The 14,610-nt window shown below is 43.6% G+C and overlaps 1 protein-coding gene across 8 annotated transcripts in view; it reads right to left on the bottom strand.

Moving 5' to 3' along the window:
- The window catches only part of LOC111246347 (glutamate receptor ionotropic, kainate 2-like), a 294,379-nt gene that overhangs the window by 25,247 nt on the left and 254,522 nt on the right, over window positions 1-14,610 (bottom strand). For all 8 annotated transcript variants that reach the window (XM_022795808.2, XM_086984972.1, XM_086984973.1 and 5 more), the window contains 2 exons: window positions 10,916-11,245; window positions 440-544 (listed from right to left, as the gene is read on the bottom strand). In XM_022795808.2, coding sequence (XP_022651543.1) covers window positions 440-544; window positions 10,916-11,245 — 435 coding nt within the window. The remainder of the gene's footprint in view (window positions 1-439; window positions 545-10,915; window positions 11,246-14,610) is intronic.

Raw genomic sequence — 14,610 nt, 5'->3', positions numbered from 1 at the left:
TTCTCCCGTTGTAAATTTCTTACTTGAAAAATAACTGGTAGATATGTTAAGCATCCGAAACTAGCCCTTTCAGTGGCATGGTTAAGAGTTGCTTCTACGGCGGAAAAAAAGCGGTGTGAATGACTTTGGGTGTTTTTTTGTTAACATCCCATTTGTCTATTTTTCGAAATATCGTATAGATCCGCGGCTTTGTGCCGATAGGCTCATAAAGGCGCGGGAGATAATATACACAACGGTAAAAAACGCTTTAGCAGAGCTAAATCTCTGAAAATTAATATGTGTAAAATATATCAAGGAATGCATTACATGGAGTAAATCATCAATAATTTTTTTACCTTTCGTCACGTTGAGTAATTCATCTAATCTACAGCTTAATAACAAAGATAAGAAGAAGTACTGTGTTGTCATGACAAATGTATTCACGTTCCGATTCTCCTACCTTTTGTAGGCCGTCTGTCTTGAGAGACATGACGTCGAGCTGGAACGTTGAACGGAAGCCTTGCGAGTCGAAACTAATATCACCGGTTAGACCCTGCAAAGTTATCTGGAATAGAAATTAAATAGAAGTTAGCAATGAGTCCATTAAATACATTATGGGATCTTCAGCAAAAATCAACACTAAATACAAACAGCGAACCCATCATACTGGTAGAGATATTATGAGCTCGCCTAATTGTCTCGAGCTATGAATGAGAACAGTTGAGGTCGTGCCTTCAATATTTTTTTTGATCACAATCGGCTTAATATGTTTCGCTTTGCTCTCATACGTTTTGACAGTTTGATGTCGATATTTTGATGCCAATACGGTAGCAGACGCCATACTAGGTAGACGCACACGTCTGTCGATAATTCGACGAATCAGTTTAATTATAGCCGAGTGGTAAAAAGGCATCAAAAGATGAGTTCAAGGACACGTCTAAGAGAGTGACGTCACCAGGCACGGCCACTGTCATGTAGAGCAGAGTAACGAGATGTATAAGGTCAAATGTGGCGGGTCCAAAGGATGCACGAGGGCAAACGGTAGCAAGTTTTGTCCTGATTTCTGCTAATATACTGCGTATGAATAAATTAACTCAGGAACCAGACGCCAGTTCATTTGTCAGCCTTTATTGTCCTCATAACCATAAAACGAGAACGAAGTTCACTCGGTGATTCTGGGACTTAACAGTAACGAAGACGGACCCTCCCACTCGCCGACTAAACTGACGGAATGTTTAATAAATTCAAGACAAACATTGGTACTCAATGGAACGAAACGGGACGCAATCGCACGTACCCTGCCAGTTTCAACCGAACAAAGACTCGAGCACAGTGTGAAAAGGACCGCTTAAGCGGCACTTGTTTTCACGCCTCCCGACGGTACAACAACGTTACAGAATTTTATAAACAACAAATCGAAAGAAAGAGCAGCTGAACAAGAATATCAAAAAGATAAATAAACAAACAGTCACATAATGCGTAAAAATACACGCATGGCTTGGAACTTAAATCGTTTCGCGTAGTCTTCTAGGTTGTCTGTGAAGGTGTATTCAAGTGTTCTTCGCCGTAGTTACGGACGCTGTTCAGTTAAAGCGCTTTTATAATGTTGCGATAACGATTAGGAATAGGGAATAAGACAAACATGTACCAGTATACGTGACTGTATACGGGATAAAGGACTTCGATAATAAATTAAGGAATTTTTAGATTTATCGCTATTTTTATTTTTTTTTTCAATTTTTTGTCTTATTTCATTCCTAAATGTGGAAACGTATATAGTTGTTTAAGTGAAAGACAGCTAGTTTTCTATTCCTCTCCCTTTTTAGAATGAGTCAACTTTTGTGCGTGTTGATAACCGGTACCGTTATCAACTGCTTAATGGACGTTAAAAGCTGCTTAACTGGATGCTAGTTAAGCAACCATGTTAGTGAAGAACCAGCGATGTCTACAGGCTTCTTGCCACAAAGATTGTGTATATGTATTACACGCGTCTGTGCTAGTATTACTATGGCTGAAGCAAGAAAGCCAGATCTTCGCCCCTCAACCGTTTGCATCTTTTGCGCTGTTCCAGGCAACCTTGCTTTCTGCCGTCCACTTCTGCTAACATCTGCAAAGTCACGTTATGCCGTTATGCCAATCCAAAGGAAAAGATTTTTACGGGCTGCAAAAGCAGCGTTCGATGTGCACTCTCTTGTCCCGTTGATATAGAATGAAGAACGGGAACAGGACTTTGTTGTCCACATTTTGCAACTACCATCGCGGCTGTTCGTAACTGCGGTCATCGCCGTTGTTCGTTTTCGAACGCTCTCGTGTTTGCAATGCAGGCCTGGGTCCCTGTCAGCTCACGGACTCTGTCCCGGCCACTATCGTAATAAATCGATCTAGATGACGGCGGCAGGCACAGAACCGCCTTCTGCTTTGACGACCGAGGTGCAGGCGCAGGGCATTTTTGTTAACGGGGGAGCATTGCTGTGGTGGACGACGGTTTCCTGTTTATGCCGTGAGAAGGACAGAAAGTTTCGAGCAAGAAACTTCAATCATTGTGCTCGTCCCAGCTGGTTAACCTGTTTGCGGTTGCAATTTTCGAGAGCTGCAAGCTTACAGATCGCTTCGCAGTAGCGTTGCACGAGCTCCTTGCTAGTGGAATGGTTCAGCAAACACGCTCGGCTAGATTCTCTGTGAGGACGGTTGACCTAGCAACGCCCTATGACAATGAAATAACACATCCTTCGAACTCTAGCAGTTCTTGTGCAAACGGACATATATTGCCTTTAAATCTTTTCTGGTTCAACAAAAAGCGGAAAAAGAGGGAAAACAAAGTTGGAGTAACAAGCATACCCGACCTACTTGGCTTTTTGTTTAGCCCTTCCGGCCATCCGTGCCGTCTTTGGCCTTGATATATAGGCTACTTTGGATATACCTTTTTACCATCGGTTGCCTGGTTGTCGACCAAACCTAGCATAGAGTACTTTCACTTCTTTCCGGAACACGCAGTGGAAAAGATTGGGTGACGGGGAAAGAACCTTTGGCCATGACAGGATCGACAGGAATGGGAAGCATAGATGCTTCCAATCATGTAACATGCAGCTGCTCCGTCATGCCTGCTTGAAGTGATGTCTGTACTTCCTAGTAGGCAGTAAGTTACCAGACTTTGATCTAGTTCTGTACAACGAAAGAAATGACGACCTATAGAACAAATAAGTAAGTTAGCTAAAACAGGAGTTCTACGTAAAGCTGTAAGAGAACTCAGGGATCGAGTTGGACTTTATCTAAGGTTCCCGCTGCTTCTCTCAGAGAAATCATAATGTCCTTTCGCGCTATAACTTCGCGCGCGGGCGCGACGCCTTATTGTACGGATGAACTGGCTATCAACCTAACAAACTCATCGATAGAAGCGTTGCGTGAAAACAACCATTCCTTGAACTGTAACAGCAATAGCAGCCATTATGGCTACAAGCATTATTAATAGGAGTGGAGGAGATGCGTTGGGCGATTACTGCTGCCGGCTAACTGCTAGAGGAGCGGTAGAACGAATGTATTCCGCCCATGAACTGTCAAAAATATTGATGCAACATATACTTGTAATGCTACCTGAAGCGTGACCGTGTGTGCGTCTGCAATATATTTAAATAAAAACAAAGATAGTTTAACTGACTTTCTTTTTATCCATGCAATGAAGAGATTTAGACATAATTTGACATTCAGCTATAAAATAGACAGCCTATTTGATAAAACAAGTAGGCAGCGACAAGAATTATAGAGAAAGAAGAAATAGACCGTGACCTTGACGTCTGGTTGAGCGCTATCGTTCGATTCTTTGGTTTTTGAAAAACTTGGAAACTTTCGAATAGCCGACCTGCTTTTTCATCTATCTAGTAAAGGTGCTCCCTATACTATAGAGCATTACAACGACGTTCTGGGACTTTGTTCTGGATAGACATCGGCTGCGAGAGATGATGACCACTAGTGTTACCACGAATCTTCCATGGTGCAACCTTCTATGCTTTTCTATGTCTATCCCGTGGCTAGCTCCGCGGCTTTGTGCACTCTTCATAATTCCCTATCGTTACCTGCATAGCCTTCTTCAATCCGCTGGGTCTACCGCAACACAGCTCGCTTAAGCTCTTAGTCCTAGAACGCGTCTCTTTAAGTGTCTTCGGAATTAAGCCCCGTATTCTACCGGGCGGTGAGACCTTAAGGGACAGATACGACAGCAAGCGGCAAAGGAAAGACTACATCGCATTTCTAAATTGCAGATATAATGGTCGTAGCACCATACAGATAAGCAGTTTTCGTCGTTGAACTTAGAGAAGTGGCAGTGGCATACTAAACAAGGTGGAGCGAACTAAGGTACCAAAGACGATACATTGTCTTGGCTTTGTCTAAATTTGCCACCTTATTTCTGCGCCACTGTAATGGTAAGATGCTTTCGAGGAATTGTTCATACCGCATAACACGTGTACCTGTTTTGTCGATGGTATTTGGTCAGAACATGGTCAGTGTATGCCGTAGTGATATAGTACGGTTGGTTCCCAATTCATTATTTGTGAGCAATGAAATTAAACAGTAGTTTTTACAAAGAAAAATAGAGTGTCAGTGGTACAGTAACGCTGAACCAATTCAGGGATTCAAGGATTTATAATACGTAATTATTTATACGTTTTTGTATGCATATAACTTCTTACTATGTCTTATTTAAATAGCTCCCTGCTCAATGTAAAAGCTTATCGAGCTCAAAAGCTCAATGTAAAATATGTATACTTTTTATTAACGGAATGTTCAATTATTCAAACATCGATGATCCTAGTAAATTAGCTTGAAAACTTTTTTTTTGTTCTATGAATTTGACGACAAACGCAGACACTGAGATACATAAACTATACAGAGTAAGCCAAGTTTATGAGCAGCATTTCAATACATAAATCTCGTTCATTAGCGAAACTGCCGGACATTCAGTAAGAGGATTGTCGTGAAACATCTTTCCCCGTACATTACCTCAACGACGCAACTATTCGAGGGGGAACATGGGCGGTTTGTATACTGACATTTTTTCTATATGTCTGGTATAGCACTGAAGGCTAATTTCAAAGATTTACATATTTTATCGTAAATCATTTCTGACCATAGAAAAATTTAGGCTGAAACCTTGCCTGTACCCTATCAAAATACAGAGGTACGTACATTTACGATCGTTTTATCCGTCATTATTCTTAAAGCGTGTCCGTAGCCTAGAGCAGAAACAACTTTGTGGGCACGCCATTGTCATAACTGATATAAACATAGAATCCTTCGTCTGAGATGGCCATCTACAGAACTTCCTTCTCTTCTATTTTATTATACTGTCTTCCCAAACTCTGGTTTGTTCCAATCGTTCCATCAGCAAAAGAGATACTGTTAAATGAAGATAAACTGTTTACTTACATAGTTCTATATTAAAGACAATATTACTATATGGTGTCATAAATGTGGTCAATAAAATACAAATGATAACGGTAACTATAATTATCATAATACAACGCGTAACTATATACGACACCTGCAGAAGTTTCCCAGTCTATATATAAAGAAATGTATTGTTAGATATTCATATCGATCACACTTTTCAACTCGATCTGGGTTTTTTTTCCATGGCCCTAACTGCACTGCGGCCGTAAGCATTATCGGTTGCCTCGCAGTTGACTATCAAAACCATCTAGTTGCGCGAGTATCCCACAGTTTATCGCGATACGCGACGTTGCTAGCGTGTCGAAGGCCACATGATTGCAGCGCACATGACAGGGCATCAGAAGAAGCAAGCAAATCCATCCCTAGGTACACGGCGCGCAATCCTTATCAATAAACGACGACAAACCTGCCGATTGACGCCCAGAGCGAAGATTTGGGCGAAGGATGCAGTACCTCCCTTAGATTCAGAACCTTAGACTTCATTACTAATGGCTTCTAGATCGACAGCCAGCAACTGAAGCAATCTGTGCTATCTAGTGAGATAAATACGTATACACAAACAGCCGTTTTATTGACGTATGCCGGCGTCAAGACGGCAGGCAAATCTACTCATTTTCATTTTTGGACTATTGAACCGAAATATTTAGGATGGAAAGTGGGTACCCGCACATCAACTTCATGTATTCCACGAATCGGATTCATCCTGTGAGATATTTTCTTTAACCGAAAGACCAATATTAACACCTTGCTATACAGATACCGTAAGAAATCTCTGGCAAAGCATTTTCTAGGAAAATAGTCATACGTTCGTCGGATAGCACTGTAGTTGAATTGTGCTTATATAACAGTCTTTCTTTTCAGCGTGTTGCTTCGATGCAGCTGAAAAAACGTTCTAATAATTTTTTAATACTTATAAGATGCATACGATACCATACCATGACCAGCCTATATAGAGCTAGTACGCTAACTATTCTAAGTCACTGCTTTGGGAAAAGGATGAAACGCGACCGAAGGCAGCGAAAGAGGAACTCAAAGATGGAAACAAAGTCAAGACTTTTCCATTTTGAAAATTGACCGTTCCTCTGTTAGGCGGCTGCTTGGAATTGATAGCCATCTAGCCCTTCGACGTCTCTGATGCTGCCTTCGTGTCTCGCCCATCGATGTGGCATTGCATGATCGACGCTACTACGTTATACTGGGTGATGCCTGCTCAATCTAAAATATTGCTGGTGTTGCATCGGCTGCAAGGCAAGATCTGCTTCACGAACAAGGCCTGCTTCAAACGGCCTGTGTCGGCTAGCCGTCGCTACGCGAGTACGAGGCAGAACCCAGCACCTTCATACTCAGTGTCTCCTTGAGCAAGAGGCAAACAGAGCAGGCTCGCGCGCTGTCTGCTACGACTGCCAAAAAAGGGACGAGGCAGGGCTATAGATGATCGTCCACGACAATTCAGACTACGCATCTTACAATGTGATTTTCGTCCATCATTGTAAAGATATTACGTCAACGAAAATACCGGCCCTTGTCACCATTGTTGTTGTTCCAGCGGCCTAGGTCTTCTTTTAGATTTGAATTGTTTGTATTAATGAGACAACAAACGTGCAATAAAAAAAAAAGTAAAAATTCAGCTCGTATGAAAAGCGTAAGGAGCGAACAAGAAGATCACCGAAATATATAGGGGCAAAACTAGAGTCAAGTAAAGAAAAGCGGCTGCCTAAGCTAGTTCAAGAATTGCAGCCGGTACATCAAAAGGTACGACATTGCTATCCCCCCTTTTCGACTGTTCTGTGCGAACCCGTCCGTTGTCCTGCGACTCTCTGACTTGCGGTGCTAGGTTCTTTGTATCTATCCGTTTTACCCTTCCGGACGACTTTCATTTTTCTTGTTGGTCGCTGTCCTCACTTAGCTTTCCCGTGTCCATTTCATCATAGCCTGCTCCGTCGCTGCTCCTTATGCGCTACTGTCCCTTACGTGCACCCACATTTCTTCTTCTGGCAGAATTAGCAGTCCAGCCTAACACTTTTGATTGCTCTCCCACGCGTTGAGTGTCTTTTCTTCTTCCATTTCCTCATTTTCAATCCTTTCCCTCCCTGTCCATTGAACTCTTCTAAGAGGCTTGCATGTGTCTGTCTGACGGCTGCCTGTCTGTCTGCCACAGTCGCTGCGGCACCGATGACGGTGCCACTGCAGTTCCGTAATCGTCGTCGTTTGCTGCTTTGTCGTTGCTTGCGACGGCCTGCCTTCGCCGAGACCGTACCCTTGCATTTTTCTTCTCTCTTTCCTGCATTTCTCTCGTTTCTAACCATCGTCAGCGTACCCTTCCAAGTACGGCCAGCCCACTGCTGCGATGCCAGTTTCCGAAGTTCTGTTAGTTTCGAATGCTAACTAGTAACTAATTCAGTAGCGCTGCTGACTGGTGGTTTCCTGTCTTCTCCTCTGTTCGTTTTAGCCTCTCTTTTCATTTTTTTTGCTGACTGCGTTCCAGCCGTTCACTCCTTTTGTCGGCGTCCATTCGACCGACCGGTGGCAACTGGACGGTTCTGTGCAGCGTGACCTCTGAAGTCGAGGTGGCAGCGGCAGTAGCCGCCGCGGTGATGGTTTCGACGTGCAACAACAACGCCAGCCAATGAGCGCCAGAAGCCGCAGAGGCAGCAAACACGAAACGGGTTCTGCAACGCGCCAACCTTCACCATCCAACTGCTTGCTCGTAGTTCGTCTGCCCTTTGCTTGTGCTGCTGTCCCTTGGTGGGTGCTGTTGCTATGGCTGCCGTTAGGATCCAGTTCCATATGGAAGCTCCCTCGAGGCGAGACGATCGAGGTTCAGACAACACAGGGTTTTACTTCCCTTCCGTGAAGTTGTCCTAGCCGGGTTCCCTATTTTCCCATGTGCGTCCTTCGACTCTTTTCTTCCACTGTTTCGTTCGCGTACTCGCACTTAGTGTCGAATCCCGTCCCTTCCTATTTTCTCTCTACCTGCCGACAGAATCTGGCAGAATGCAGCATCGTTCCAGTTCAACACGAAACACCGAAGTTAGACCCGCGACGAAGGAATCAAACAGACTTTCTCTTCTATGAGCGCTGCTGGGAAACGCTATTACTGACGCTCTTACATTTGATACCGCCGCTAAGACTTGCAATGCAATAAACCACGCGGGTCTAAGCGAGATGGTGCTAAGTCAGGAGACAGACATAGTTAATGCTTTGGTCGTCGGTCTCCTGCACGCCATAATATTCCTACTGTAAACATGCATTTTTCTGACGATCATGTCTAATTCTTTATGTACTGCGCAAATAAAATTATGTGTATACAGTAATGAAAGAGAGTTCAGTGTCCACAGACGATACTTACGTGTATCGTCTAAACTAACGTACAATAAAGAGAAATAATTATACGCCACTATCTGCTTGTCTAACGCCTATTATTAGGCACTGATATATATATATATATATATATATATCGTATTCCATGTTAAAAAGCTAAGCAAAATGAATTCGGCAATAATCAAGACATTTCAAAATATGTATCAATAATAATGATAATAACAAAATTGAGAAACTTGGAAGTTGAGACGTTTCGTTTAGTCGTCGATCGACTGCAATTATGTTAGAAGTATCATAATACGATTGCCATTGTTACTCATGCCACGCGAGTTTTCCTTGGGTTATAACAGCGGTCTGCCAGCCGGTATTGGTCTGATGGGGCTCACCAGAGTTGGAGCCCTCTCAGGACTAAATCCGCTTGGGTCCCAATGAGTCAGTCAGATTTCCCGTTCATACGTGTGACTGGCGAGAAAGCGACGCACCGAGTTCGTCGTCCATTGATGTTCGCCGTATTGTTCGTGGTGACAGGCTGCCCGACAGCGGTAGCCGCAGTAACACCGCTGGCGGTTTGACCCTAACACTTCTTGGTTTTTGCTTTGGCTCACCTTGTCTCGTCCTACTTTTACCCAAGGACTTGCTCTATCCTATTATACCCAACTGCTGAACCCCACGTTATCCTCCTTCTATCTCGTAGGAATTACTCGCGCGGTATGGAGACTCACAAGATTAACTCGTCAGTTGTTTGTGGCTGGAACACTTTTCGTTGACCAGCTGAAGCAAGCGAATTAAATTAGGCTGCCGCCAGAGAAGAGCCGAGATCACGCCGTGATTGGAAGAAGAAAACGACTGAACGAACGGTTGGCGACGGCTGCAAGGAGCAGCCCTAGCTGGTCCCCTTCGTTGGTTCCCGATGAGGGGGCCTTAGGTCAGATCTGTGTGCTACTCCAAAGACCGAAACACGCGACCTGACTGGGGCAAGTCAGAACAGTGCAAAAGGCTTCAGATGGCCGAAAGATGGCGTGGATGGCTTAAACTTTCAATCAGCCTTTCTTTCTTCTTCGTTGCTCTTATCCTTACTCCACCTCCTCTTTTTGCGGCCCGAATCAGTCGGCCACACTGTCCACGGCCTGAGGCCCGGAGTTCTTGCTTTTTGTCATGGTGGCCTAATTTAGGCACTGAGCACTGTTGGCGTCGACATACGCTAGGACGACGCTGCCGCGCAAAGCTTGAGCGGTGGCGGCGCTACTGCGGCTGTACGTAATAACTCAAGATTGGTAACCTGACCCATGTTAACTGGAAACGACGACCAGCAAAAGGGGGTTAGATGCTTGCTCAGATAGTGACACGCCGTAAATCATCTTCCTTGACAGATGTGCTTCGTTGGGTAGATACCGTGATGGAGGCCGGTACAGGTGCAGGAAAAGGAGTTGGGATTCGGTAAGGTAGGCGTGAGAGAAGGTAAAGGACGGTTGCGAAAGCCGAGCTCCTCCGACGAAGCAGTGAAGCCCGTCGAATCCAAAGCCCCCTGTGCCATTCAGTATATTGTCCTCCTCTGGCCCTTACCGTGAGGCCTTTCACTGACACACAACTAGCGCACTTCATTTAACGAAAAGATGTTTATGGCACCCCAAAAGCCTTAAACAAACGTAAGTTTAATGGCAGCCCTCACGCTGCAATATGCCTGACGGCATAGAACAACATTCATCTGATTGTAGCTTTAAATATGCGTAAATCTTTTCAGCATGAACGCAGGCGTTGATTGTCATACTTTAAGGCTGTTCATTGAGAATCACTGGTTATAAAATCACTAGACTGATTTATGTAAAAACAGATATGACGTATGGTTCTATTCAGACCAACCTATAATTAATAACACCCTTATTTCGATATCTGCGAATAACTTATACTTTTGGCTTTTGTAGTAATGCATAGTACTGCTATATTGGTATCCCAGTCCTGGTCCCATTATAGTCGTAGTCGGAGAATTAGTCTTATTTCCCGCATTCCCCAAGTAGGCGTTTTTTTTTATTAAGTGCCATCAATTCTTGATTATTAAATCATCCCTGCAATTACATATATGTATATATATATATATATATACACAAAATAGTATGCCGACGTTGTTAGTAAAATCGCTCGAAGCACATGTGGGGTCCATGTGCGCACTCACCGGTCGCATGAGATTGATAAGGCTGCTGCCGTCTGAAGAGGACTCAGCCGCATCGCACGATATCACAGGGAAGTCGACCGCCTTGGTGAGGTCGAGCTGTTGTAGGCCCATCGCAAACAATTTAACGGCGTCGTACATGAGTGCCGTTTCTGTTTTGATGAGGTGCGGACCGGGAGCAGGCGGTGCCCGAACATGTTTCGGCTGCTGTGCAAGCCGCTTCCAATCATCGAGGAAGTTTTGCAGTTCCGGCGATTCGACGTCCACTAGCCGCAGGCCGGTGATCTTTGTTTGTCCGTACTTAAACTCCTCCAGATCCACCGTATGCAGATCCTGAAATTGACCAGACGGGAGAAAAAAACGTTAAATTGTGGGCGAGCATAACTAGACTTTGAATACTCAGAATGATTTTTACGATGATGATTATTAGTATAAGGCAAATTAGTCGTACAAATATATTCTGTGAAGACTATGGCGAAAGTAACTATTAGTGAGAATTCATAACGCTGAGTCGCGCGCGTAATGTCAAGTCAGCGCCGTTTCATTAAGTCTTCTGCCATCGTAGTAAGGAACCGTTCCTATTTCTAGTAGTAGCGATACGTGTACTACTTGAACATATGGCGCCGTATGTAAGCAGCTCTATATTGTGATTAGATACTCTGCAGTAGACTCCATCAGGCTAGACCTAACGCTCACCCTTCTAAACGCCCAAAATGTGCCCTCTTACTCTTTCAAGTCTTCGAAACGGCTTATATCACATGTGGTTCTGAAAGGCATTCTCCGTCGATTTATCATAGGTTTCGTCGTTTTTGTTGTGATCATTTTTGTCCTTGCTATCTTTTTGTTTATCATCATCATCATCACGCGGGGCATTGGTCGAATATACTGTACAAAGAGAAAAGGAGAAAGAGCAAAGCAAGGACGATCGCGAGCTTACATCCGGGAAGAACAGGCTAACGAACTTGAAATGTCCGCGCCGGCCAACGGAACGCCGAAATGATGCTAGATACCCTGAAGACCCCGCTTGGCTCATTCGCCCTAGCTCCGTAATTGCTTCTCCATTGGAGTACTCCACTTATCCTGGCTCATGCTTTTGAAAGGAGAAGAGAACAACCAGGAACTGGGTCCGCCTCGAAATGGAAGCGGCATAGCACACATACAGACTCATATGAGAAGAAAAGCAATATAGTACTTTGTTCAGAAGGGGGAGTACAGAAAAAAAAAGGATCGGTTAAAAGAGCGCGCGCCACAGGAACGTATAGGCCCTACGAAAATGAAGGGGTTGTGTAGGAAGCCAACGAGAGTTGAAGGCTCTGAGTCGAAAATGATTGCCCTTCGTTTGTTGGGCAGAGATCAGTTCTCCTGCCAATCCTCAGATGCCGCGCACACACGCTACCAAACACAGATCCGCAGACGATCACGTTCTCTACTAAGTCGACGACGGAGGCGCAGCTACTAGTCAGAGAGACAGACAGACACACATAACGAACAAAGGCCCATCATCTGCAAGTGGCTTCAAATCAAGCGTTAGCGGACAGTGATATCTCGGCTAATCTCGTCAAGCAAATGGCCTGATTGATAGCTAGCCTCCGTCTGTAGCTGGTTCAGATATAGACGCAGCCTTTTAGAAGCAGTACCGCTCTTGCCCAGCCTGACGATTCGGCTTGATATCCACTGTTCATCAATTATGGTTCCAGTCCATTCCGGCTTCTTCACTCGAAAGCAGAACGTTTCTTGCAAAGCTGCCGTTTTCCGGTAACATCTGCGGCAATCCGCACGCTGTCACACGATCATATTGAACGCATGACAAGTCAGCGCCTTCGGAAGGGTCTCTATAGTTCCATGCTGAAATCTGTTCAAGTCAAATGCTTGAACTGGAAATTGCTAACTTCGCCACTACGTACGTTGCTACAATCGTTGAGGGCGCCGATTTTGTAGAGAGGGCTTTCGGACATGCGTCATCATAGATTATTGTTTGCATGTAGATTGCAGCGAAGGGACGTCAGTTAATATTAACCAGAGATTAGCTGATTGGTAGTAATAATAGAAAAGGAGAAGCATATTATATGCAAGTAGAGCTTTGTTGCACGGTTGGTCTTTTTAATAAGGGAAACCTGGTTTTAACAGGTCCCTGAGTGCGAAATCTTTTCGGCTTCAATGTGTTCCTGCGAATCTTAATCAGAGTCTCTACCAGCCTGAATTCCCGATGGTCTTCTTCAGGCTAGATTAGCAATAGCAGAAATCGTGTCTTTACAAATTGTTTACAAATATCACAAACATATCCGTTTTTCCATTGTTATCAGCGAGGCGGAATTCATTTATATATAGTCCACCGTGCTTTATCCGTTACAGAAATTCGCGAATCCGTTGTATTCTTGGCAAGGCTTGTCATTTGAAGACCTAATGTTAGCCATTTTAAAAAGCCGTCTCTCTGTTGTTATTATAAGAAAAGTCAACCTATATTGGACCACAATCGACAAAAGGGGGAATTATGGCCAACCCCTCTTGCAAATGCACCGCTAGAAATAGATGACTGGAAATATGGCTGGAAGAAAAATAATTTCACAAATTATTTTCCAACCAAAGAAAGAGACTGCTGACGATGACGTGTTATTTTGATAATGTCGCAGCAAGAGAAAACAAAAGTCAGGAGTCGAAAGGACTGTTTGAGATTCGGCGTCTGAAAAGTTGTTTCCAAACATGTCTGCCCCAGTCCTGTATTTCAATAAATCAAATAATAGAAATAATACTAATAATATTTTTATTATAATAGCAATGGTCGTCAAGTAGCGTTCTGATAAGGAAATAGTAGCGGTCGGGCGCGCAACCAGATATCACAAATGATGATGACGACGGCGACGAAAAATAATGAAAAATCCCTATGACAGCATTAGCCGTCAAACTCACACTGACGATCTTCAGATGAGGTAGTTTGTATGGCCTCTGATTGAAGTAGATCAGGACTTTGAAATTTCGCTAGGAACACATAGCCTAATAGAACTATTACACAAATAGAATATTTTGAAACAATAAATTACCTTTAAATTCATACCTCTATCCAGCGTTGCTGTTTCAATTGATACAACCTAACATTTCTAGGACATCTTTTAATAGGCTAGAGACGGCTCCCGGAGCGAAATTTTTATCATCAAAAAATCATTATACTGATGCGAAAAGCATGGCATAGATGCCACGTCACATTAACTAAATGACTCGTAATGTTGCCGGCAGAAAAAGCAATAGCACTGGCGGCTTTTCTCTATTAGCCGACAAGCACAATGCGATAATAATGATTATTACTTCTAATTTATCACTGCTTACGGAATGGAACCAATCTGGTAGACTTTCTAAAAAGCAGCCATCGAACCGTAAGTAAGTTATCATTTGAGTGCAAACTTCTTAACTGCAACATGTCAAACGAAATATAATTTGTTCTTATCGATAAATACTAGTTATCCTTAAAATGCGTACGATAAAATAGAGTCTTCGCTTGTCTTCTACATCAGCCTTCACTGTATACAGTCTATAAACTCTACTAGAAAGAAAAGTTCGCTTCGGTGACCTGTCAATACACTTCCATCGATAGAATAATTAATTTACTAGAAATCCCTGAAACTGTCTTCGAACTACGTTTGCTTGGGTGACTTTTCCCATCGGACATTCTTGCCGCATCAGTAAAGTCTAACCCTTAACAATAT

The sequence above is a fragment of the Varroa destructor genome, unplaced genomic scaffold (genome assembly GCF_002443255.2).
Source record: "Varroa destructor unplaced genomic scaffold, Vdes_3.0 BEIS01000003.1, whole genome shotgun sequence".
In the NCBI taxonomy this organism is placed as follows: domain Eukaryota; kingdom Metazoa; phylum Arthropoda; class Arachnida; order Mesostigmata; family Varroidae; genus Varroa; species Varroa destructor.
This window is presented reverse-complemented; position numbering and strand designations above follow the sequence as displayed.